General features: G+C 39.3%; 1 protein-coding gene across 2 annotated transcripts in view; it reads right to left on the bottom strand.

Moving 5' to 3' along the window:
- BRAF (B-Raf proto-oncogene, serine/threonine kinase) overlaps nucleotides 1-27,586 on the bottom strand; it is an 81,631-nt gene that overhangs the window by 39,732 nt on the left and 14,313 nt on the right. For both annotated transcript variants that reach the window (XM_075503358.1, XM_075503366.1), the window contains exons 2-3: nucleotides 24,988-25,089; nucleotides 14,188-14,451 (exon numbers count right to left, since the gene is read on the bottom strand). In XM_075503358.1, the coding sequence (XP_075359473.1) occupies nucleotides 14,188-14,451; nucleotides 24,988-25,089 (366 nt within the window). The remainder of the gene's footprint in view (nucleotides 1-14,187; nucleotides 14,452-24,987; nucleotides 25,090-27,586) is intronic.

The raw sequence follows: 27,586 nt of genomic DNA on the forward strand, positions 1-27,586 counted from the left end.
CCAGGGCCACCAGGTGGTGGTGATGGCCTTGTCACAGAACAGGGAAGCATAACAGCACCCAGAGCACTGTCTATAAAGTCAACCGGTTACAAGTCCTAAGGGGAGAACTTGGACCGGAGCTGTGACTGGACAGCGAGACCCAGGGCTCGCCGTGGCCAGGGATGCCTCCACCGTCCTCTGCTTCCTCCCAGGATTGAGGGAGCAACTCATCTCTTTTATATGAATTTAGAGTCTAGATTACGATTGTTATATTGATATGGCAAACTATGTATTAAGATTTGACCCGATCTGCCAAGGATCCAGGTGATTAGAAATTATAAATTAAGTTGTATTACAAATTCTGTATTATACTACTTATAAATTGCACTATATTGATTCTGCTTGTAGAAATCCTGTACCATTCTAATAATAAATTCCATGCTATACTAATCATAATATCATGTTAAGAAAATAAAGCTTTAATTGTAACTATGATTTCGTGCCATCATCATGCTACCAAGGATCCCTAAACGAACCTGTCTGTCCCCTCAGTGTCAGGTGACAAGTTCTCCCCGCCTCCAACGTATATATTTACAAATACAGAGTAAGTATTTTTAAGAATTTGACTAAAATCTCTGAGGATTTCAGAGGTGCGCTCCAACCTCCCACACATGTCAGGCCCAATCATGAGCCACTCTGATGGAGCAAGCGAGTGTTCTTGGGCTCAAGGCTATTTGTCCTGTAAGTACAGCTCCAGCTCCCACTGGATTGAGGTAGAGCCCCCACAGACACTTCAGGTCTACCTTTCCAGCAACCTCAGTTACTTCACCACTGATATCCATAGTGGAAGAAGAAATTCAAATACTGAGGGGGTGACAGACAGACCGTGGGGGGAAAAAGGGGAATGAAGAGAGCCAGGAAAGTGGTTGGGCATGAAGGAGAAATGGGAGGAGAGAAGCAGGACAAGCTTAAGCACTGACTACGGAAAGGATGTGTACACTGGGAGAGGGGATCACCATCAGCAGGTTGGTGGGACACAACCAAGCAGGATGGAGGGAAGGCAGACTGAAGAGCTAACAAAGATACCATGAACTACCATGTAGGGGAGAACTGGCTGAAACAGCTGGGGAGGCAATGGAAGCACATCCTGAATAGGAAGCTTTCATGCTGTGATTAGGAGAAAAGACAGCTCATTTTGGACAAGGAGCACCAGGGGGAAGGGATTGCCTAAGCAAAGCATTAGAACTGAGCATAGAGGGGGGAAAGGTTCTAGCTCAGGCAGAAAACTTGAAGGCAATAAGTATTAAAAGAAAACAGAGTAGTAAAATCTAGACCTGAGTGAGGGAATGGAACAGGACAAGGAGGAAAAGCCAAGCAGTGGAAAGGTGACTAACATTAAAGAAGAGATGAAGAGAAAGAGGGAAGGAGCCTTGCGCTCACTGGAAGACACTTTCTTCCTCCAGCACTGATCCTGCATAAAGGGCAACAATGTTCTCCAGTACCTCATGAAGCAAAGGTCTGCATCAGGAACCGAAAAGTTCCAAGTCTATTAATTAATTACAGTGGTGTAAATAATGCCACTTCAGGTGATTTTTAACTTTCTTTCTTTCTTTTTAATTCTGCTGAAAACAAGACTTATGAAGTTTCAGGCTTCCTTTCTGATCATCAAGATCAGAAAAGTAAGCTCTCAAAACTTGGGACGTATCAGAATGAAGGTTGCCTACTGCTATGCAAGTGCAATAGGACTATGAAAAACATGCATTAAGCATTTCCCTCACTTATCATTCACTGTTCCTCAGTATTACTTCCCCAAGTTCCCTTCATTAAAATCTGAGCCGAATTTATGCAACTTGCCATTAGAAACATGGATAGAACATTTGTTCTCTTCACTGCCATATGCAACAAGATCCAGCTAAAAAACAGTTAGGGAACTGTTTTGATTTCTCTTAAAATCACCAGGATCCTGAATCAGCATCACATTTAGAACATTCTTGTACAGAACTCCTGAGCAGAGAAACAGAAGGTTAAATTAAAAGAACTAAAAACTAGAATAAATTCCTGTAGTATTGATTAATCATTTTCCCAGACTGGTACAGTTCGGTCTATCACCATCTGTGCGTGTAGCCCTTCAGCCCCCTCCTTCAGTCCCTACCAGCACCTGCTGTAAAGCAGAAATCTCACTCTGCAAAGCATTCCCCTCAAAGCTCTCCCCCCCCCCCCCCCCCCCCAAGGCAAAGTTAAAGAAAAATCCAGCTCCAAGACAGTGATTTGGAGAGTAACTCAATCTTAAGAAAAAAAACTCCAAGTTCTTTTTTTCCAGCTAACAGACAGGCCCTCCGAAGTCGGAGTTTCAGAACAGCCTCCTACTCCCCCCCGGCCGGAGGGAGGGTGCAGCCCCACAGCCGGGGAGCACAGGGAGCAGAAGCCCAGGTGTGGAGCAGCCCCCGATCTGCTGAGCCCCCAGGCTGCTGGGCAAGAGCCGGCAGCGCCAGCCTAGCAGGCAGGCACCAAAATGGGTTTATCAATTCCATCAAGAGTTTTGACAGTGTTCCCACAGAGCATTTTAACTGAATCACATCAGCATTTTTTGACAAAATCAGTTCCCCATGAGAAAATTTCTGATCTCCAATATACGCAGCCTTATCGCTGTAATCCAGTAAACTGAACAAAGTTTGCATTTTTTTGAAACAAAGAATGCTTAATATTATTTCAAACACATTTCGTCCACGTCTATCCATTATCTTTTGATCCCTCTATTTTGTAACTAAAAGAAGCTAAATGTTTCACAACAGTTATCACCTAGAAATTTGTGCTACTCAATTAGGGGATCTGTTTCCAAATTCTAATTGCTAAGGGTTTTCTAAGTTACTTATCTGCCTAGGATTTGTAGATCAGAAAAGGTTTAGGTTTTTATAACAATTTGAATAGTTGATTCAGCAAACAATTTTCAAAAGTGAAGAGCATGGGCTATACAAAACTACAGAATAGTACAGAAGGTGCCAATACATACTGCAAGACATGTTCAGTGCATAGCTTACTAATATACCAAAGAAAGTAATTTACTTGTGCATATTGAATCAGGCAAGTAACGATTCAGGAAGACACCAAAACACATGCTCAACTTTGCAAATGTGAAGTCTCAAGGAAATAAATGAAAATTATTCCAGTGCTCCAAAAATTTGCACAGTAGAGTCTTACTACCTAAACAGATTAAACAGAACTATAGCATTTAATTTCCTCATTTCTTTTACTCATGTAAACTATTTCTATGGACCGTAAGTATTCATAACAACATTGCTGATATATATTTAGTACTGCAGCCACAAGCATTTAAGCAATGCATGATAAATAATTTCTTTCTGTAAATCAGGTCATTCCCGATTCAGTAAGAAATTCAGGGCTACATCCCTAAATAACTCTTACATCACTTTTCTAACATCAGAGCAGAAACTGGCATGATCTCAGTAAGTTAAAAATGCTTCCTTACACCAGTGCAGTTTCCAATATTTTATAGCAATAAGAGACTGAAGAGACTGAAAAGCATTTCAAAATCAATGTAAAGGTATTCTCTGAAAGTGGAGAGGCTGGACAGCTCTGAATATCTAGCATTATACTTCTCAAAACTAGTTAGGTGGTTCTGTTTTTTCCTCAGCCTAGCACTGCAGTTCAGCTCACTTTAGCCAAGTGTTATGTATGTAAGACACGTGTAACATACCTTAGAGCTTCAGAAAAATTCTAAACAGTTAAACAGAGTAGTGGGTACAATAGCGAGAATATTCCAAGTAGTATGGATTTTGAAATATCACTTCCAAGTACTGATTTACTTAACACATACACCTTGAAAGATCACACTTTTCCCCTCGCGCTACCTAAAAAATGCCAGCAACATGCTCACAGAATTCAATGTGTTGGCAAAGAAATAAGCTAAGCTATTTTATTGTCAAATAACTAGTTTTGCCTTCCCATATATTAGGTTTTCTGGTAAAAGTCCAAACATGAGATCCACCTTTAGTTTCTCATCTTAGGTATGAAGGACAAATGTTTAACCAGTCAGCCACTTTCTACAGCACTAACAGATAAAATTAACCCCCTCTGTGGCAAAGAGGACATAAGAGGATACGAAACATCACATCTTCTATAACACGAAGAACCACGGCTTTCAGACGCAGCTGTTCTGGATTTCAGGGCATGATCCTCCAATGAACTTCCAGGAGAAAGCAATATTTAAGAATATACATTCTTAATGGAGCACATCAGTAAGACAAATGGGAGACAATTCCATTGCACTAAATCTTGTTTCCAAGGGAAGTTGAAGAGAATTTACCCATTTTACAAAGCTGTTACCGTCCCATCAAATGCATCCCATTTAACTTGCAAAGACATTGGTTATCAGCACCCACTTGCACCTCCAACACAATTAAGGGGTAGTCATTTGTAGGACACAATGGACTGATTTATGTCAGTACAGAAATATTTGCCCAGGAGTATACCATCACTGAACCACACTGGATCACAAGCCTGCTGTGCCTAGTTCAACAGCAGCCTCCACACTATCATTTTTCAAGCTTTTGAGGACAGCTCCCAAACTGCCTTCAGAAGAGCACTGACCATTTGTAAGGTTATAGTAGACAGTGGGATCACCATCTTAAAATTTTAGTTAGGGTGAATACCAGTGCCAGAAGTTGTGAAGGCTGACAGTGATGAGCTGATAAAAAAAAAAGTTTGGAAAATACGGCTTTAGACTTCAGGCTTGAGAGAAATGCTCATCTAGAAAAATATCTGTAGCCACCATATGGGAATCAAAACCCAAGACCTTGAGGTTTCTGTTCAAGTGACGAAAAAGTCAGCTGGCTGCTCTCCAAACCAAAACGCAAACACATTGGAAATTTAAGTTACAAACGGACACTTTCATCTCCGTATAGTATACACATAATAAAGCTTTGCTTGATTCATTTACTTAACACAAGAAGCCACCAATTTAAGTATGACTTACTAGACATGGAATTAAAATATTTCTTCTGATTATTTTCAGATTTGTCACTTGCATTCCATTTCATTGAGTGCCTGCCTAGCACATCAAGAGGTAAAGGAAACCAAACAATATTTTCCTCTATCATTCATTACTTTCTGCAGACAGGCTCTGCATCTCTTACGGTAAGAAATCACTAAGCTCTCCTTACTTGAGGAATACTCTTAAAAAGCAGTGATCAATGCTGCACGAGGCATTTGAGATGACAAGCCATCAATTTTATAATGGCAAGTTTTCAATATTGTTTGACTTTGCAATCCAAGACTGTATGTCAATAAAATTGAAGTAGAGTAAATTATTCTCCTTGCAACACATACTACTTTGAATTTATCGAACATTGAGTTTAGCCTGCATGGTGGGTTAACCCCAGCAGGTAGCTGAGCACCACCCAGCTGCTTGCTCACTCCCCCCTCAGTGGGATGGGGGAAGAGAATTGGAAGGACAAAAGCAAGAAAACTCCTAGATCGAGATACAGACAATTTAATAAGTGAAGGAAAAAAAGAAGGCAAAAAAATTTCCTAGTGATGCAGAAGCAATCACTCACCACCAGCAGACTGATGCCCAGTCCCTGAGCAATAGCGACTTTGGAAAAACTCCCCTCCGTTTTTATTGCAGAGGGTGATGTTATATGGCATGGAATATCCCTTTGGTCAGTTGGGGTCAGCTGTCCCCACTGTGGCCCCTCCTCAGCCTACTCGCTGGGAGCAGCGCTGGGAAACAGGGAAGGCCTTGACCCTGTACAAGCACTGCTCAGCAATAGCTAACCCGCTGCTGTGTTATCAGCACTAAACTTTGGTTACCAGTCTAAAACACAGCACTATACGAGTGCTCTGAAGAAAATTCACTCCACTCAAGCCAGACCCCAGTACAGTCTGCTGTAGCAGTGCTGCTCACCTTGCTTCACTAAACACCTCCCAAAGATGCATTCTTCGGGCTTTCCTAGACATGAAGGACTTACTCATGGTCTCATGGTAGCTGTAAAGTCTATTTCATTGTACAACTCCTGTGAGGTAAGAACATTTTGGTTGCTTATTGACAGCCTAAAAGAGGTCTTCCACAGTTAAATTTCTTCCCAAAGAAAACTGGTAATTTAGTCTCTAATTTGATTTTGCCTTTCAGCAATAGGATAAGTAGGCCAACAGTTCTCCCTCACAATCCAAGTATTTAAAAAAAAAAGTATCAAGTAAAGTTTACTTGAAAGTAAGCTATCATTTACTTCATTCTACCAGTCTGTTCATATGATGCATAAAATTCCAAAACATTAAGACACATTCAGTGAGCATCCATTGGCATAGGCTACAAATAAACTCCATTTCTGCTGCATGGTTGATATGACATGAGAATTTTTAATTGTTTTTTGTTAGAAAAACCTAATCATGTTAAACCAGGTGTGCAATTAAAAGCAAGAAACTAGTTTATTCAGCTGCCTGAACACTCCTTCTCTGAATTTTCCTTATACTTGACAGGTGAAACTGGTAGGACAGCTTGAATGCCTATAGAAATCCAGCGCTTACTACTCAGTAAGCTTGAGGCACAAACTCACAGCATAAACTCCAGAAAGTAAGATGCAAATCTTGAGTCAAAAGAAATGCATCAAGTACCAGATTTAAAACCAGAACATTTGAAGGAGTCCAGTTGTGCATGCATGATGAATTAATTTGTGCTAGGAATTTAGGTAGGGTAAAAATATCTGATTCTTCCAGTCTTCATGACTGCAGAGAAGACCACATGATTGCTTGTCTAATTAAAAGGCAGAGGTACTAATTAACCAAGGTGTGACAAGAGTGAAAAACCTGAAGTAAGAGTTGTCCCCATGCACAGCACTCAATCTTGTTTAGTTTCTGTAAGTCTTAAAAATACAAATTCTCCCTTTTAAAAACGTGTCTCACATTTGCATTTTGAGAACTACCATGAACTTTCTAATACATATATACCTATGACACTTATATGAAGCATAACAATACATAATAAAGTGGAAAAGAACTTTACTGACCCAAATTTATGCTGAGTTTTTACACAAATCACCTCTAATTAAAGTTAAAAAAAGGCAAAACAAAGAACCACCAAAACCCACACAATCTTCTATAGTTGAACAAAGAAGAAAGGGAAACTTTTTTTACCAAAGTATTACTTTTGGTTTAGAAGCTGCCATAGGAAGATTTTAGACCTCATGGTGGGTAAAAATGCATAATGATTTGATCCTATCCAGAATCTGCAGAGCTGACGTACTTGGAGGCCTCTAAGCTTTCCCAAAGCAGGAACAGCACCTGCCAGTCTTTTTTTTTCTTGATTCCTAGTTTCACTGTCACTACTCAGACCACTATGGACAGAAATGAAATTCAAAACTACCAAATCCACTCCTTGTTCATGCTCACAGAAAGAGAGCAGGCGCTGGAACTGTGAGAAAGGACCCCCTATAAACTCACTGAGCAGAGCAGCAGAGACTCCTTACCAGCCTTACGACAATTCCACCAAGATGGTCAGAGGACACGAAGCAAACATTTCCTCTAGAAGCCAGCAGTGTGCGGTAGACAGTGACAGGTTACATACAGATTAAGAGCAAGAATCATCACCACCTGATGCCTTTCAACTGCCCATCATTTCTTACACCTAAACACCAATTTCTTCTAACTTTCCATGCTCCAGCATACTAGCATTCAGGACTGCTCATTTGCTTTCAGACTGTTTCTTCCCACACTAAGTACTTGGCTGGAAGAGATTTCCTGGGTAATCAAAATTATTCAGGGCTGCTAATATAAGCAAGTTATATGATCTTGTTCATAAAGTACTTGAGTTATAAGCCCCTCCACTCCACTCTCTTCTTTTCTACTAGACTTCCCTACAACATCAGAAACCTCCTAATATTGTTCCTAAGTTACGACTCGTTTTAGGCATTTGTTTTATCAGGCCTTGTATTAAATGGCTTTTCTCAGAAGCCTTTATTTCCTCCAGTATAAAGTATAGAGAGCTAGCATGTGGCAGATTTAAAGACCAACACAGAATATGATTACTCACACCAGATACAATCATGCCTGTGGAATTCCTTACCACAAGACACAAACTTCTAGTATCCACAGGATGGGTTTAATGGGGACTGGATGGAGGGTTACCACATATAAGACACTTAAACTAATAAAATTCCTGAGTGACAAATAGCTGAAATTTGGATGACAACTCAGGGAAAATATCATATATGCCTGCCTCATTCTTGTACTCTTTCATTGCAACAGAGATACACTCCAGATACATCCACGAAATAATTATTCCATCCAAGGTCTCAGAACACTTTCCTGCAAGGAACCAGCCACAACTGATGTGCCACAGGAAACCTGTCTAAAAAGTCTTACTAATGTCTTAAGGTCTACAGTAACCAAGCAATCTAATAGGTAAAATTCCTAAATAATTTTAACTGTGTTGTCAGCTTTTACAGAGGAAGGCAAAAGTTGCAACAGTCCTTGCAACAGGGAATGGGGATTTTTTTTCCTTAACCCAAGCCTACCAGTTTAAAATTGGCAGTCCCAAAGACATGCAAAAGATACTTTACCCAGGTGCTCAAAAAACAACACCCTCCCAAACCCTCAAAAAAAAATAAAAAAAATCACACAACTAGAAGCAATCCCCCAAAATGCTTAAATCTTGTCCTATATGCAAATACCATATTCCTGTAATCTTTACACTCATAGAAAGCTGTTTATGCTCATTGCCTGGAACTCCTCCTCTTCAGTTCATTTTAAACTTTTTTCACTGTCTTCTGCCTCTTACATTAAACTGAAGTTATCCTATTGAGATCTTTAATGATGTCTTCCCATACCTCTGGATCAGTTGTTAATCCTCATTCTCCTTGAATTACTACCCCTCCCCAACAACCAGCTGTGTGTCTCCTTCCATTCATTTGTACGAGCGTCTTCCGTTTCTTTTCTCTCTCTGCTTGCACCTTCAATCATGTAATCGTATAATTTGGAAAAAAAGATCCTAATCCACAACACAATTATCTAAGGATCTCACAAGGTTTTGTTCTCTTCTGGCTCCACGCATTTTCTCAGAAATCTCACCAGTAAATGTAATCTATGCTTTTATGCTGACACAGTAGCATCCACTTCCCATTCAAGATTATCTCCCTTTCACCAAAACCAAGTCTCAGCATCTAACGTAATCTCTCAGACTTCTAACAGCCAGCTCAAGGTCAGAGTTCTTACCTCCCTCTCCTATCCAACAGCTCTCCCTTAATCAGCAGTTTTGTTACTATCCACCCCACAGCCATTTAGATCCCTAACCCAAACAAGCTTTAAACTAATTTTTCCCTACATTCTCCCCACCCACAGTTTGGATAAGCCTCGTCAATTTGTTCTGCAAAATAACTGACAATCTCAGGTAGACTTTCACCATCTTGCACTTTTATCATTTCAACATCCTTCTCTGGCCTAGAACAAAACAAAACAAAAAACCCCACACAGACTTAACCTTGTCACATCGATGCAGAATGCTTCTCCAAAGGACATTTAACTTGCCAGCTGAACCATGCCACTGAGGAAAGAGGAAGTATACATATTTTAGACATTTATCTCTCTCCATTATGGGGATAAACTTGGTTTTGCTTTCCAAAAAAGTTACATTCTAACCCTGCTGTGCCACCAGCTGAATCAAGATGCTGACTTCAACTACTAATTGATCAGCAGCAGGAGGCTCCACCACTTACTAGCTAGGCTTTCAAGGAAGCACCTTCACACCTTTTCCTACATTAAGAAAAGCTTTCTATCCAACGCTCTGCTTTATCATGACATGCACAAAGAAACCTGACATTAGCTACACTACCCCTACACCAAAATCACTTACACTGATCAATGTGGTCTTATTTCTTTGTACTCCATCAGTTTCCCTACATTATATTTCTAATTGGAGCCAACTCAAACAGATGTATTTGCCTGATCCTACACACAAACAATACCACTAATAAACAAAAAACGTAGACAACTCTCAAGTAACAAGGCAGTTGGCTAGTCAAAAATGTAAGCACCTCCCCCCCCTGGCATTTCCTGCAGTTTTAACAGCTCTAAACAAGTAGCAGAAGGCTGTTGTAGTACTTGGGACTGCTTCAGAGTATGATCAAAGACAAATGAGGAGGTTGGTTCTCCAATTTAATTCCAGTCGCTTTAAATTAAGTCAGTTTAAGAACTGTCATTGCATTACCAGATAAAAATAAACAAAGACTCCCTAGTACCTGATAAGATTTCTCTCCTCCTGAAGTGGGTCTGTGGTTGGAGGTAGAGACTGAAAATATTATTGTGATATTATAAAAGATTTCTTTCAGAAGTAGATTTTAACTGAAATCAATTAAGGTTGGGGTGGGGGGAAGCTTGTTGCAACACTGCAACTTTAAGAGCATCTCTCCTCTCCCAGCTACATGCTCGACTGTAGGACACATTTCATCCTTACTTTAACAGCCATATGGAATGGGGACTTGGGCACGGGGAGGCCCTAATGGCAGGTACCATGTATTTTCACAAGGAATCTCCTTCCTACTTCAACCCACCACATCTGATGCTATCCTGTATACTTGAAAACCCTAAACTACCATCATGGCTACATAAGCAAAGGGCTCAGTTAATGGGCACAAGTGAGACACAACAGGTCTGTTCTTAAAGCCAGAGGTTATGAAGGAAGACCAAGACATGCACAAGACTTCTCTATCCATTGAGAGAATGAAGGAAGTGTACCACAGCAAGTAATCCCAGTATTCACTGAAAACTCCTGGGTGGTAGCCTATCATCTGACTACTTGCAGTTAAAACTGCACTATAAGCTGCAATTCCTTCCGAACTGGGTTTCCTTCTGGAATGTCCTTCGTTTTCAACAGACTATGTGTAGGATCAATAAATACTGAAAACAGAGTAACTACATTAAGAGTCACCATACAAGAAATTCCTGAATTTCTCAATAACATGAGCACTCAATAACATATTTCAGGTTTCAGAGAAATGAACTTCAGCTCTAAGGCCAATAGCCCCAACGCTCAGAGTTCTTGTAAGCACCGTTTCCCAGCTCTAAAACAGAGATAATGTACTAGGTCTATTAAAAAAAAAAGTTCATAGTTAGTAACATAACTAGACCCAAGCAATGTGTAAAACTGAAGTAAAAAGAGGTCAGCTCTCTCCCTAACCCAAAGCCGAACCATAAATTTGCAGTATCTGCTGACCAGACCCGAGTATATATTTCCAATTGCTTATTTAGAATAACAATTTCAACCAAAAATGGGTCTCTCCTAGCAGAACTGGAGCCAACTTCCACCCTGCTATACAGCGTATGAAGCTGAATCATGTCAACCTGAGCTTCCAGCCAGCAATCCCATATGTGTAGCTCATGCCTCCCTGCATCTGCAGGCATCTGCCTCTTCCTTTATGTAAGTGCATCTACAGACACACTTATACCAGATTTGAGACTAAAGGGACTCGCACCTTCCCCCCACCACTAGCCTGGCTCCTACTCTTGTTGGTACCACTTTTTTTTTTTTTATTATTATTACCACAGCACAAGACTACAGATTTTCCTGAAGCTCTACTCTTAGTGTCCCACATTTAGCAAGCTGGAAACAAGCTGCAGGGCTAACCTGGTAAGGCAAATTGTGTTTAGACTCCAGTAGAGAGCTGGAGACAGGAGCAAGAGCCTCTCCCTGACTACACCCAACATAAACCACATTTGCCTCCCATGGCCAGCAAAGAGCATCTAGAATCAGTGCTGGAAAAAACTCCTATCGCCCTGCTGTCAGTCACTGAGTACTACTGCTAAGTGCAACAATTCCCTCATCAAATGACAGCACGTCCTCAAGCTACAAAGCTAACTCTTAGTCAAGACATGGCAACAGACAAGCTGGCATTCTTGAACTTAATCTCTCTGGTTAAATCCACAAGCTCCTAATAAGCATGGCTGATACCACAGAATCACAACATTCATCAAAAAACCCAAAGCTTAAGGATAAAAGTGAGAAGAAATACTCGTCTGGGAAAGCACAGTCTCACACATGTTTTTGAGCATACCAAACTGATCTCTTACTGTTACTTAAGAACTTAAAGATGCATTGGTTGAAGACAACCTGTTTTACTTTGATTAGAATGGACCAGCAACATGCACAAAACCATGTCTCAGTTGAGGCAAGACAGTTCTGTACTGGCCCAAAATTGTATCACCTGGTTCACACTGAAGTTCAGTTGCCTCTTTTTCCTAACGTGTAATCAGATTTGCATATTCAGAAATAACTTAAACTTGGTGGCACACACACATTTGAACATCCAAAAAACTCATTCTTGCCTGCAAGTTTGATATTTCAAAAGTATATTTCATAATTATAAACTATTCTTTACATAAAGTGATTCCTTCAAAAGCAAAACAGCTCAGACTTGAGAAAAGCCTTACTACACCTATGATAAAAGGATTGAGGAGGAGGTGAAAAAGAGGAGAGGGAAAGGAGCAGAAGAGGAATATTGCAGATGAGGAGAAAAGAATAAGAGTAGAAATATACTGTGTGGCTTAGAGAAGAGGACAAGATAACACATAGGAGACACAAAAGGAAATGCACAGAACAATGCAGGAAGCGACATTCTGTGACCCACTGTAGGAAAGAAACAAAAACCACTTGTGGAACAACAGCCTGATCACAGGGGCTGAGGCTACAATAGCCAGACAGGGTGGGACAGAAGACATGAAGAAGAAACCAGAGTCTCTCCAAATTTCACAGTGTGGCTAGTGCTACGTGCCTAGCCATACCTCACAAAATCACCTTGCTTAACTTACTTGTTACTTACCTGTTAACTTACTTGTACTTGCTTAACTGTACATCTGCACAGTGCTCATAGTTTACATTAAACCCCCATTCTCTAGGTCAAAAACCAAATACTACTTTCAATCTTTAGCAATATCTTTCACAATTAAGCAATATTAAAAAAAAAAAACCAGGTGAAAACAACTGCCCTTTAATCTGTTGTTCCCACTATAAGTCTTATGATCTCTTTCCTTCGGTGGGGCAGGGGAGGGAGGGATGGAAGGAAAGCAGCAGGGGAAGGGAGAGGACATGGTCCCAATGCCCAGCACTACTCAGTTTGTGTTTTCTTCTCTTTGCCAGCAACTCCATTTCCACAGGCAGTCACAGTGCAGTGACAGCCAATACCTGACCGACTGCTACAAAAAGCACTGGTTTCACATGGACACTGGCTGTGCTATCCATTCATTTCCCACTTCCTCTGGAACCACGGCTCCCCTTCTAAGTGAGGAAAATGCACCGCCTTGCAAAACAGAGCCTAGACTATGGCTTGCCAGTAATTTCATGTACCACAATTTGCAGTGTATTACGCTAAAGCACGTATCAAGGCTCTTCAGTTGGCAGCTCTTAACTGATGAAAAGATCCCGCCTATAACAGACAATTAAATAGCCACCAAAAAATCAACTCTTCTTCCATGACTCCAGGAATCACTGTAACATTGTGAAAACTGATAAACACTAGTTTTTGAGCAGTTTGCAGGCAACACTTCTTTCTCCTCCTAATAGCAACTATGTCCCTCCCCTAGCCAGTTGTCTACACAGGGCCTGATAGCATCAGGGTCTCAACATGAAACACTCACCACAGTGAGTGGGGAGAAAAAAACCCAACCAAACGAACAAAAAAAACCAAAAAACCCACAAAAAAACACAAAAACCCCAAGTGATTCTGCACAGCCCTACTTAGCTGCAGGACGCTGGTACTTGTTCTAAAGCATTCACTGCTGCTAGTAACTTTGACAACATGGAAAACACTTACTTTCCCCAATCTTGCCCTGTTAAACTAATCAATAATTTTGTACAATACAAGAAACAGAGCTTCCTGCCCCCTCCTAACCATTGTAAAATGGTAGATTACTATTTATCCAAGAAAGCTGATTTGAGAAAAATATTTCTTGAGGTATCTTCGTTGTTATAAAACTCCTAGAAGTTTTGTATCCTGTATTACTGCTAGAATGGATATCTTTGTGTTAATCCTGTAGAAAACATTCAACATCGAAAACAAGTGAGTGCGGCAGAGTACAAATAGTGATTGTGCCACCTCTTTGACCTCCACACAGGTATTTTTTCAGCTCCTAAATTAACTTGCATACAGAGGGAGAGAGATACAGGAAATATTGAGGTTACAAGTATGTGAATAGAAACTGACTCACCACAGTCCTTTGCTTGTTGGGCAGGAAGACTCTAACAATAGGCTTCTGTGGAGACTTAGGGTTATTCCGTGACATATCAGCAGGGTTTTGATAAACCGAAAGGAATGAAGGTGCTACAGAGAGGCTAGAGGAGGAAGATGATGCAACTGTGTCTGTTGAAGCCGAACTGGAGACAGAGAAATCCGTTCCATTCCCCATGGATTCCAATAACTGCTGTTCTCTCTGCTGTAGAGCATCTAGTTTGCTGGTGTACTCTTCATAGGCCTGTGAAGGAAGAGCAGCTGCTTTAACCATGTAGTAGCCTCAGACAAAAACAGAAATCTAAATTCAGAATGAACACAAAAGAAAACACATTCTAAACTAATTCAGATTTCTCAGGAATATGAACAAAATGGTCTGGTCAAAGAAGAAATGGCTTTCAATTCATTATGTTAAATCTTCTGAACCAACAACTAATTTTTTCAATAGATTAAATAGATAAGTGGATAAAAGAAATCATAAGTCACAGTTTTAACGCACCTGCACTAAACAGTCTAATTCAAAACTACTCTAAAGACGACAGAAATCTTTAACAAATGTTGTCAGCTGCATTGCTGAATTACTATGCTACAGCTAAATTTATCATTCTGTTGGAATGACAGCTAAACACATTTAATGCAATAATTAAGAGAAAGCCGAAATCTGCTTTTTTACCATCTGTACCCAACAACTCACCTAGCTCGTTGTTCACCATCCTTCACCTCTGGCACTATCCTTTCATACCAGATAGTACAAAAAACTTTATTACAGTTAGAACACAACTAAGTTTGCCCTGTTACAACGTCATCCATAAACATGTAAAAGTGATCCTTTGAAAGAATTTTTTTTAACATCTGTATGAGATTAATTTGATTTTCCACCAAGTTTATGTAAAACCTGATTACACGCTGACCAAGTTTCTTAAACAAAAAAATTCAGTAACATTAAATTTGCCCATTAAGTTTTTATTAAATGTAGCAAAGTTAAACATTATTGCCAAGCTCTATAATACAAACACGTAATTGGTATATTTTTTTGTTTAAAGTTGGTTTCCATCAACTTTGTTTGTCTTCGTAACAAGAAAATTTTGATCTGTATCCAAGTATCAGAATTATTTCTTCAGCATATAAATTAGTACAGAGTATCTTCAAAAATCTGAATCAGTTAAGGAACGTGCATTTCATGCTACATAAGCATGTCAGTATTAACCAAGGACATGTTAGCCCTTTACAGACAAGACAAAACAAAGATCTTGCAAACCTAACATCTAAGCAGTAGGGAACAGAATTTTCTACCTAGCTCTCCAGCAAGCCCAAGATCTATGCCAAGCTGCATAAATTTTCAATGCCATGAAGGACATTTATGTTAGGGAAAGATATGGGGGGGGTGGGGGGGTGGTGGTGTTGTGGTTTGGTTTTTTTTTTTTTTCCCTTTCCCCAAGTTTTCTGTGCATAACGTGTTGCTAATTAAAGTTATAGGAGAACTGAACTGACCAAAAAATCTTCAGGGTCTACATGTGGAAAAAAAAGTATTAAAGTTAAGAGAAAAAATAACCAGCATTCAGTAGTGCTGCCACAAGTACTACATTTTACCATGAATTTATTTCTCCAGGTTGTACGTGCAGGTTCACCTAACCCAGACGGGTTTTGTCAAGTAAACAGTGGTTGGCCCCTCCCTTTTTATGAAGGTTTAGCATCCCCCAGGATGGACCTATGTTCAAAATTTGTGTCATCATCCCCACAACGTTAACAAAGAGAATGATAATTTGACAGTGAGGACTAAGAAAGAAAAAGCATTTTAAAGAATGCTGGTGAACATCACAATTTCAAATTCTAAATTTTATGGGTTCCATTTTCAATAAATAGATATAAGTTGCAGGAAACTGAGAACTACTTACTATTTCTTTTAAAAACCGAAGGTGTCTAGCGTTTCACAAATAGACCTCAAATGCAGAGACTTAAACCCAAAATATTTTCACTCTAGCCCAATTCTACTGTCAAAAGTAAATTGAAAGGTTACCCAATTATAAATAATGGGATTTTTTGGCTATACAGTAACACAAGCGTGTCTCTCCTACTTCCAGGATCAACTTTACATGTGAATTCCAGTAAAAGCTCCATGTGTCAAGAATTACTTTCAGTAAACACAAATTAAGAATCATAAACTGTTACCATTTCACCAATACTTTTCTAAATACTTACTTCCTTTTCTCATGAACATTGCAAAATATTATTTGAACACATGCAACATTACATCGCTTCCGGATACTTGCGGGCTTAGTTCCTTCACAAAATTACACACATCTTTCAAAATACTCAATCCTACAACGTTTACACTAGCAGCTTAATCTGTCACTAATGCAAACTCAAAGTCAAATGATTTATCCTAAGAGAATAAACAATGAGCACGGAATACTGGGAGCTGCTGCTGGCTTTGGGTTCTATACCATTAAATTCTGCATGAAAAGCTCTATTTTTTATGGAGACAAAAGCTCTCAAGTATTATACTGTTACTCAATGTCATAGTAGAAGATCCGGTAATAAAACATAATGGAACTAAAAATGCATCAGTAGATTTTAAATACATTTTTCTCTTTTAAAAAAATAAATTCATTTTATACAGAAGGAGCTGCAGTACGTGCAGCAGAAACAGAATAGCTCCAATAAAATCTCATTTTCACAAAAATTAAGTACTTTGGTGAGACATTGGTTTCAGCTGATGACTAGCACCCATAGACCTTACACAGCCAACACCACCAACTCAAAACATAGAATTATCCCATGGAGTTAAATTGAAAGAGTATTACAACAGCAAAGCTGGCCTACAGCAAGTATTTCTAGCTAAATGAAAGATTATGCCGCAGAGTTGGCCTATCTACAAGAGAAACCTGCAGCAGCATGGCCATATTAGCAAACAAACATCAACAGCTACCCAAACCTTCAAGTCAGTCAAGACCCTCTGGGTCAATTACAAGGTTGATTTCTAACGTTGTCTTTCAAAAACAAACAAAAAAAAATTTAAGATTAAGTTTGTACAGCATCTACAGCATGAAAAAGATTAAGCTGAACATTCAAGCAATCCATTAAATTAAGGATTTTAAAGGCATTTCAGAAGGAAAAGTTTATGAAATCTAGAATGAAATCCATTCAGTTTACATATTCCCATTAAGAAGTGAGTAATGTTCTACAAGAAAACTTAAATCTTGCTTTCAGCTTGATATAGAATCACAGGCAGGGGGAAAAAAAAAAAAAAAAAAAAAAAGGTGGAAGGTATCCCTGGAAGTCATCTAGTCCAAACACTTGTTTAACACACAGTTAATTTCTAAGTTCAATCAGGTTGCTCAGGGCCTTGCCAAAGCAAGTTTTGAAAGTCTTGAAGGATGGAGACTCCACAACCTCTGGGCAACCAGTTCCAGGGCTCAAAACACACTCTCATGATGAAGAATTTTCTCTTATGAAATTCACTTGATGCTATCTGTGACATTGCCTCTTCCTCTTTTGCTGTGCATGTCTGAAAAGAGTCTGGCCCTCTCTTTAAGTTGCAAGAGCCTGCGGATTCCTCCTTAGCCTTCTCTCTTCCATGCTAAATGCCACTGCAATGCAGTTGCACAAGTAGGGAGTAGATGGGTCCCCTCTTCATGCTGGCTACGCGCTTGCTAATGCAGCCCAGTCTGCAGTTTGCTGCTGTTACTGCGAGGGTGGGTTACTTGTTGCTCACCAGCACTCCCCAGTACTTTTCCTGCAGAGCCACTACCCAGCCAGCCGCCTGCCCGCACCGATGGGCAGCCACCTTGTCCAGGTGCACGATGCTGCATTCATCATTCTTGTTGTGCTGCTTCTTGTCATGAGACTTGTGTTCTTCAACTCCTCCAGCTTGTTTATCAGTTGCCAAAAATAGACTGTCTTTAATAACATATATTATCCTCAACAAATTGTTTGCTGTATTGCTACAGGGCTCCCAATTCAGTGTGAACTTACAGTATTTCACAAAAGTAAAGGAAAAAATATATTTGAAAAGGTGAATGTTAGATTCAAATTGGCACATCTTGTCAATCTACACATAACTCTATGGCTAGCTGAAATAGAACAAACAGTTAATTTTAATTACATTGCATATCAGTATATATGCATATCACAGTCTCATACACATGAGAATACTCCCGAGGCTTCAACTAAGTAAAATGTATAAAGGCCTGGTAAGCTGCCAAGTCCATCTAAAGCATTAGAAGTTGGCATGTTTATATACAATGTATATACATGCCATAACACAACTGCTGCTCACTCAGGAGTTAAAGGTACTTCTTAAGTGTTGCAATCTATTGACAAAATAAAAACTGACCTCAGAAGTCAAAAGAATTTGCGTGATGTTACACAGATGTGCCAGTAGAGTTCTGTTGACAAGATGATGACATGGGATTTTCTCAAAAATATGCGTATTATTGTATTACATATAATTTATATTATATTTTAAATTTGCTTTCTTGGGCCATAACCAGGCTATACATTCTAGTAATAACATCTAAGGAAACAAAAAGCAACAAATTAAAAAAAGTAATCTGGGACAAAACCAAGTAGCAAGATATGGCTTCTCCTTCTCCCTGCCCCCTACCACATCTGGTTAGAAACCCAGTCTAAACTCAAGCAGACCAACTGGTTTTACCATGCCCTCTCCCTTCCTCAATCAATTTTAGATAATATCCACATGTTGCAAGACTCTTAAAAGCCTAAACTACAGTTTTGTGGTCTTTGAAACTGAGATTGTGTTTCTATTTAAAAGATGCCTGACCTTTTAGGCTGTTGATCAAATGCAAATCCCACTAAGTTAAATGGGAGCTGAAGATAGACAGTAATGTACGTCAGGATTTCTTCATTTAGTAAGACTCCTAAATCTGTACTTAGTCTAACTTTAGACACTCCAGTTTTGGTCCAACATATTTTATCAGCATCTGTTAGGAGCCTGGTAAAAATTAATCTGAATTTCCCCAGAGAACCGCCACATTTCCCAGTGCCTGTACCCAGAGTTAACATTTTCCTGGAACCCCATAAAAGTCTGAAACAGCCTGAGATTCAGCACTAAGATCCGTTTCAGACTGTATCTGCCTGCTGTTGCAATAAGCATACCTTAGATCAGCAAAGAGGTAATCTTCTTTAATTAATTAATTTGACCTCCTGCATGGATTCTTCAGATATACAGGAATAAGGAATGAAATACTCTCCTGAAATTCAACAGCCAAACTCTCAAAAATGGCAACAGCAAGGCTTCTGAATAAAATACATTTAACAGCCCAGGAAAAGAGAAAGGTAGGGAAAAAAAGAAAAAATAATCACAGTAGTTGGGGACAAACATACCTCTACCCCCACGATTCTCATTTTAAATTGCTTCCAAGAGTAGGAGTAGGAAAGAGGATGATTCCTGCAAGACAATACTAGAAAGCTGACTGAATTTTAAAACTTATTTTGATACCACTATCATTCTACCTGTGCACTTGTACACTGTTTTATGTTGTGTGGAGTCTGAATAAAAGAAAGCAGGCAGCTTACCCTTGTACTGTTAACTGAAGTAACCTACAGGTCCAGGATGCAACTTCACACCACACGAAGAACTATTTGCATGCGAATGGGCTAATACTGTTCAATTAAGTTCTCACAGATGAAGTGTTTGTTGATAATATTGCACACATAACTACGAGGCAAGAAGGACACACAATGCATTTTGGAAGTTTAAATAGGTAAGGCCTCCCTGAACAGTCATTAAGAGTCTACAAAGGCTAACAAATCTGATTAAGTCATTTAAGCACCATCTCTCAAGTTTGAGCTGACTGCTTTTGGCCAGTCTGGATCTGTTCAACCCATTTCAGTTTGTAAACAGCATTTGTTGCCAATGCTAAGTTGAAATGCACCGATCTTTATTCTTTTTTCCCTAACTTAGGTTATCCTTTTCATCAGTACTTCATTGGTAGAGACGAAAAAAAAATAATAATTTTGATGGCCATTATAGAGGCATACACAACTGCATATTTTAACCATTTTTGCTAACTGAATGCCAGCTTTTCCATGTTTCATAATATTAGACTTCTTGGCAGTAAAGATTTCCAATATTCACAATGCTTAGACAAACCCTTAAGAAAAGGGTTTTTCCACAGTGAATCACAAATTGCATATTTTGGGAAACAGCACTTCGAGGACAGATATAATGCACTAAGAAATTATGTGGGAAGACAAAAATCATTGATGTTTTCAGCTGCTGTGATACAGAGAGCTTCCAAAAAGTGTGGTAAAACCCATCAAGGAGCTCCTGCAGCCTCTTTTCCAGAAGAAAAATGCTATTAGTGATATTTCTACATCTACCGAGTCAAGCAGTTATTTCAAACATTTGGCAGTGATTTCTAGGTGTCTGTTAGATCTGAGATGCATGCTCACAGACAGGGGATAGAAGAAGTTAAGAACTAGGATTATCTAAGAAAGAATTTTAGCTACAAGCCCTTTTCAGATTTTAATATAGCCATTGTTTACTACATTTATTATTTCTTCCAGGCAGAACAGAAAAGCTTTTCTTGTAATCATATTAGAGAACCCTGATAAGATTCCCAAATCTATTACTAATTATAACAATTAGAAGAAAATTGTGTGGTTAATGACAAATGTTCTTTTCTTTCTTCTGTCCATTTTGTTTCCTACCCCTGTACCTTATACACACACTCAGAAGTCTCCCTGCAGTTTTGGTCTCTTTCCTCAGCCCCTGCTTTCCTGCCCTGAGAGGAGGGAGACAAGCTACCCGCTGCCCTCCAGCTTCACGCTACATTTTCCACTCCTAGGCAGCTGCACACCAAGTAGGCAGCCCAGGCTTGCAGGTCCTACTCTCCGCACTCTACAGTCACCTTTTTAAGACTGTCACTGAAGAGCGATGGATCAAGGCAGGGAGATACCCCTGAATCCAACTACCCCCTCTTGTAGGAATAATTAAATATATGCCGAATTCAACATAGCATAGGTCAATCACTTTTGATATTCCAAGAAATCCAGTCCTCTTTCATAGTCATTTGATGAATCCTGAAATGACTGTGACAATAGCTGTCAGTTTTAAAGTTATTTTGATGTAAAACACATTGAACCCCCCCAGAACAAAAAAAAAGTCTGCCACAAAAAACCCCCGTTTTGTCTTCTTACTCTCAGATGAGCACAGAAACAAGAGCTTGTTAGATTCTATTTTCTTGAGCAACTATAACTAAGGCATAAGTTAATTTTTATTTTTAAATGAGGTGTGTGTTTTATATTCAATGCACAAATAATTTTACTACATCCTTTGAATACTCAATTTTCAGATTTAATGTTCTTGTTCAATTCTTCAGCTTTCCTATCCGTGTTTCTGCTCCCTCAACCCCTTCCTTTTCACTTTTAATTGAAACGCAATTTTGTCGCCAGATTCAACCACAACTTTACTTGACAGGTCTACAGAGGCAGCTCCAACGCAGGCCAGGAGCCAGCGTACGGGGCACTCTAAGTTCTGTGAACACGTGCAGGTAGTAAGATGCATAAGAAACGAAGGACATAAAGCCAGACAGGAGTACAAAAGAACCAAACAAATCCTATTTTACTGAAACTCTACGCATCAGAAGATGGATGGATAGCTGTCAAGCTTTTCATAGGTATACAAAAAGCCATGTTTTTGCAGAAAGCTTTACAATAACAAACAATGCTTACAACAGTGAAAGGCAATATGGGTGAAAGCAAAAGTGTTCACTTGCAGGTACTTATCTAGCAATTACCTTTGGCTAATTCCAACTTTGGCCAAGGGAAGCAGACAACGTGTTTGCTGATAACACTCAAGAGATTATTAACAGGCACAATCTACAGAATTCCTTAGGAGTCACTCACATTTCATGGAAGATGCAAAGAGATCAGAGCAGTGGAAGGAAACAAAGGGAAGGGTGATGCAGTCCAAGTAACAGACTAGCAAAATTACCCATACAGATTCTGGGTAAAAGCAGGGCAATATTGCACTTTACAGCCAGAAATGAGACTTCAGCAAAACATTCAGAATGTAAAAGTCAGAAGAGGATGGACAGAGTATAAGTTACATTACCTTCCCATTCAACCACTTTTGAGATAATACACAGACCATAGCGTCAAGACTTAGACATAGCCTAGATGGGAAAGCTTGGGGGAAAAGAGGGGTCATGTATAGGAGTCTGTGATGATGCTCAGGTATGAAACTGAGCAACAGGCCCAATACTGCACAGCAGCTCTGTACATAGGGAGTTTGCTATTTCTAACGGATGTCAGACGGATGAGTTATCTATTGAACCACTTAAGCACATGTATTCTACATACTCTCCCGTTCTTTTCATTCATATCAAAAGTATTGTATTTTCTTAGTACCGCATTTCCTAGAAGCAAATGTGTTCTTCCACACATTATCACACTACATTCAGAGCTTTTTACATAGAGCTTTGTCCTTTCATGCTGCAAACAGGGTTGTTCTGGTCTTTTTTCTGACAGGTGGAGGAATACAGAAAGTCAAAACATTAGCTCTAGCAGTGACAGATTAGATTCAGATAAATTGCTGCAAAGTAAATTCTGACCATAGAAATCAACCCTTGTTCTTGACCAAGGCAAAAGCAGCCAAAAAGGTGGGAAATACACAGAAAGGATGCACCAGACAACTGCTGCTGGGTTGAAACGAACAGTCAAGGGTAGACAGTAATCTTGCTTCTGACTTTATCTGTAATGTACTCTGTTACGTATATGGGTACTCTGTAACGTATTTCTTTTTCTTTCCCTCACGCTTTAGTTCTACCACAGGAAATCTACACGCTAAACAAATGACAGATATGCAGCATTTAATTCTATTCACTTCAATCAATCCATCTGAGGATGACCTAATCTAAGATAAAGACCAACCAAAGAGAAATTCCTCTCCTCTCTCACCCCATTTTCTGGTTCTTGGCTCACAGCTGCAAGCTCTTCCCCTTCCCCAACCTTAACCACAGCTTTGGGGCTCACTGGACTTCATCATGACCAAGTTCAATCTACTAACTGGATGGCAAACTAATCCAGCAAAAGCAGAGTATTTTCCTTCCAGGTTAGTGATTGGAAGTGGCTTAGCCACTACTGGTACTGCAAGTACCTGAACAAAGGAAGCAGAGAAACCACATAGCGAAGAGCCGGGAAAATCAAGGCTTTTCATTTCAATGACGATGGGCTCTTTTCACAGGACTCACTGTCTCACGGGATAATTCAACTGAAAAAGCAGAATCCCAGTCACTTCCACCTTCCTCCCAATGGCTTACTGCTCCCTAGTCAGTACCAGCACTACTTGTCACAAGACCCGCTTCATGATTCAGCAGAACTCACTGCAGCAGAGGATCACCCTGCTCTGTCTTGCAGAGCTTCCTTACCATGTTGATGGGCCAGTTGCAGTTTCATCTCAGCGGCACATTGAACCATCGAACTTGCAAATCTGCTTTAAGCTTCGTGGTTTGTAGTCACCAACTATTTCAGACGTACCATACTCTTTACACTATCGTAATAATTTCCTAGTACATATTTATGACTGCAAATGCCCTCTTCCCTATCAATGAACTACAGAATAATCAAAAAAGCTTCCCAGTGTAGGGATCTCAGTTTTAATTTAGATACAAGCAAGTGACAAATGGCTGTAATGAACTAACGATTTCACTACCTGAAATCCAGGCTTAGTACAGATTACGCTCATTATTATTGCAATTTGATACACAATCTAATGAAACCAACATATATGTGGCAACATTAAATCCAGACATATGGAATGAACCAGTTCATGTGAAAACAGAGGTGTGTTTATATACCATTGAGTGGTTAAAATAGTGATTAGCATTCATTCAATACTCCCATTTCACATTAGCAATAAGTAAAGCACTACAGAGGGCCTCATTTGACCTTAATTGTTAAGGACGTTATGTCAACATTTGTATAATCAAGCGAGTGCCCTGCTCTGACATATTAAGATAAAAGCTAGAAGTACCTCAAATAATGAGATCTTTACTTTTAATTACCCAGTGCCTTTAGGCAGCAATTACAACTAAAAAGACTACAAAAGAAGTCTGGTTGACCTCCAGTTATTTCAATACTTGAGAACACCAAGACAAGGGCAGGGTTTGGAGCAAGTGATACCCATTCAATTCCTAATAGATGTAACTTATGCATGCAGTCTTTTTTTATGCTCTTAATGGTCCTATGTCAACACAACTTCATGAATCTGGAGTGATGAAAGAATACAGAAATTTAATTTGTAGTTAGTTTACAAATTAAACACAGCTTAAAAATATTACTCCACCCTACAATTTTATGTATTTCTTTAAGAAGATCCCTTCTACTAATACAATTTTTTGGATTCTAGATGATCATTTTTCAAAGAGAAAAGTGAAGTCAACTGCTTTAAAGGCAATGCTAGTCTTATAAGATGTTTTCATGTGTATGTGTATATATTTGCTTTTAACAGAGCATGCCTTTTTCTACTATACCCACACAATCTTCCCCCCACACCCTACACCTAAAAAGAATGCTTTATAATTCAATTGCACCAACATAACTATTAGACCATGCCACTGATATTCCCCTACTGATACGTATCAGGAATCCCATACAGTTCCTTTCTATCTCCAGGGCAAGAGTTAAATTTCTAAGACACAGGGAGAATATTCTCTTTTACTACAGGTATTCTCAGCTTTAACGTAAGATTCTTCATATAAGAGTAAGATAACACACCATTAATCTAACCACACTCATTTGAATGTAAACTTACCTCTAAATATATCGATGGTGGGTTATGCTCTCCTCCAAATTTGTCTAGCAGTGCCTCTATATGTTCTTGTGTTAATTTAATCATCTGTTTGATATTCCACACCTAAAACAGAAAATTAAAAATTTTTATAATTAAAAGGAGCTTACGGAATCTGTCCTAAAACAAACAAGTTACCTTTTCTTGATACTTAATAGCAGAAGTCCATAATAAAAGTATTTTAATTGTCAGTAAAAGAGTGAACAAAGCTATCCCATTCATCCACTGTCAGTAAGACAGAGCTTGCTTCTGAGATAAACAGAAAAATTAAATTTGGTTTTAAAACTCAGGAACCATTGAACAAACAACTTTTAAGAACAGTTTATTTTTCATGTTTATGAAAACCGTATTAAGTATTTTCCTTGCAAGACTTTATAACTCAATTTCTACAGTACTACAAAGCTTAGTGAAGGAGTTGTTCTACCAAATCTTAAGTAATCTGTGTAAACGACATTCACAAAATCTAGACCTAGTGTTCTATTTGCACGGGAATAGGGTATCTTCATCGTAAAGAGCATCTTCTATACCTGAATTCTATATTCCATCTACCCTGCAAGTTTTCTTACCGACCTTGGACATGATCTGAAAAAGACATCTACCTCTAGTGCACAGAGAAAACTTATGGCATTGTACTGTGAAACAACTCAGGTTGTTACTCATTCTTCACAACATCTTGAAAGAGTTAATTTTAGGACTTTGAGACTATTGTAGGTGAACAGTATTAGGAATCCTAATTTATACCTAAACAGGCAGTGAAGCACAAACCCAGACATTTAAAGCAATAATGCTACACTGATTTCAGAAGCTACTTTAGTCCAGCCAAAGTCAGAAATTTATAGCAGGGGAAGAGGGAGGAAAAAGAGAATCTCTTCTTCATAGGTACTGTTATTCACACTATTTATCAGGAAAAAATGATTACATCAGAGTCATTAGACCCAGGGTGGAAAAAATTAATATAATATACACAGTGCTTCTTCCAAAGGGATTTTAAAGATTCCTGTTACTTTTTTCAGTTTAACTCTTATCCGTTTCACAGATTATAATATATACAGCCTCAAGACCAGGTCTGGATTTACAAACTGTGACAGCCTACCTCTTTAAAAAGATGATGCAAATAACTTTGCATTCTAAAGTAGGCACCAATAATAGTATCCAATCCAAGTTGGGTCAAAACAAGTTTTACTAGGTAACTTGAGAGGCTCACAAAGAAACAAACTCTAAAATACAGAACTCACGTTTTGCATACCACCTGATTTACCCCTTCTAATTCTAGACATCAGTTATTTGCCAGTGATTTCCTAAAGTAAACTAATAATTGATTCACTTCTAGCCCAAGTTTTAGAACAGATATCAGAACAAAGATTTCATCAAGAAGCTACAGTCAAGCAAAAATAGTTTGCTCAGGAACAAGCAACCCAAACTACAAGGAGCGAGGGGACACCAAACAGAGTGTGCTATTCAAGTATTCTGTATGTAAATTCCCTTGAGGCAACTGTGGAAGTCAGCTTGCTTCTCAACTTGCAATCAATTTATCAGGTTGAAGCTAGGACTGCCAACCAGCAAAGAGAAGGATTTCTGTATTTTGCTAGCTTTTCCCAAGATGGCAAGAGCTAGCTGTACAGTTGGTGAAAAGAACAAGCTGGAATCAACAGTATTTCAATGAACCTGTTCAATGTAAGAGTTTAGGATGTTTAGTTACTGTGTAACTGGTAACATGCTGTTAAACTGGGTATGTATATAGAAAATTCTTGCCAATCTAAGGAATCATCTCAGGATTACCTTCAGAAACAGGTTTCACTAGCACTTAATGCAACTTCTATTATTTGGTCATTCTGGCAATGTTACCGACCAAAAAGTTTTCCTCAACATGTACTGTACCACAACCAATATCAACAATTTACTATACTTAAATGCCTGGCAATGGGAGAGGTGGGGAGGAAAGATGCTTCACTGACAAAGTAACCCAGAATTGCAGAACGGTTGAGGTTGGAAGGGACCTCTGGACCTCTAGTCCAACCCCCTGCTCAAGCAGGTTGCTCATGACCATGTCCAGATGGCTTTTGAATATCGCCAAGGATAGAGATTCCACAGTCTCCCTGGGCAACCTGTGCCAGTGCTCAGTCACCCTCACATTAAAAAAGTGCTTCCTGATGTTCAGAAGGAACCTCCTGTGTTTCCTTCTGGTCCTGCCACTGGGCACCACTGAAAAGAGCCTGGCTCTGTCTTCCTTTCATCGACCCTTCATCATCTTTGTGGCCCGTCACTGGACTCTCTCCAGTATGGCCATGTCTCTCTTGTACTGGGGAGACCAGAACTGGACACAGCACTCCAGGTGTGGCTTCACCAGTGCCGAGTAGAATGAACCCCTGTCAGATGAGTTTCCAAATACTTTTTTTGAAGATTGATAATGAATAACTTCCTTGCTTATATGTTATTTTCTATTTTGTGCCATAACCACAACCTTGCTTCTGTCTTCTCTTACAGTAAAGATATAGAATAACAAATATAACTGAGCAACAGCAATATTCACAACAGAAGCATGTTATTTAGGAGATGTTGGCAA

The sequence above is a fragment of the Mycteria americana genome, chromosome 1, assembly GCF_035582795.1.
Source record: "Mycteria americana isolate JAX WOST 10 ecotype Jacksonville Zoo and Gardens chromosome 1, USCA_MyAme_1.0, whole genome shotgun sequence".
Classification (NCBI taxonomy): Eukaryota; Metazoa; Chordata; class Aves; order Ciconiiformes; family Ciconiidae; genus Mycteria; species Mycteria americana.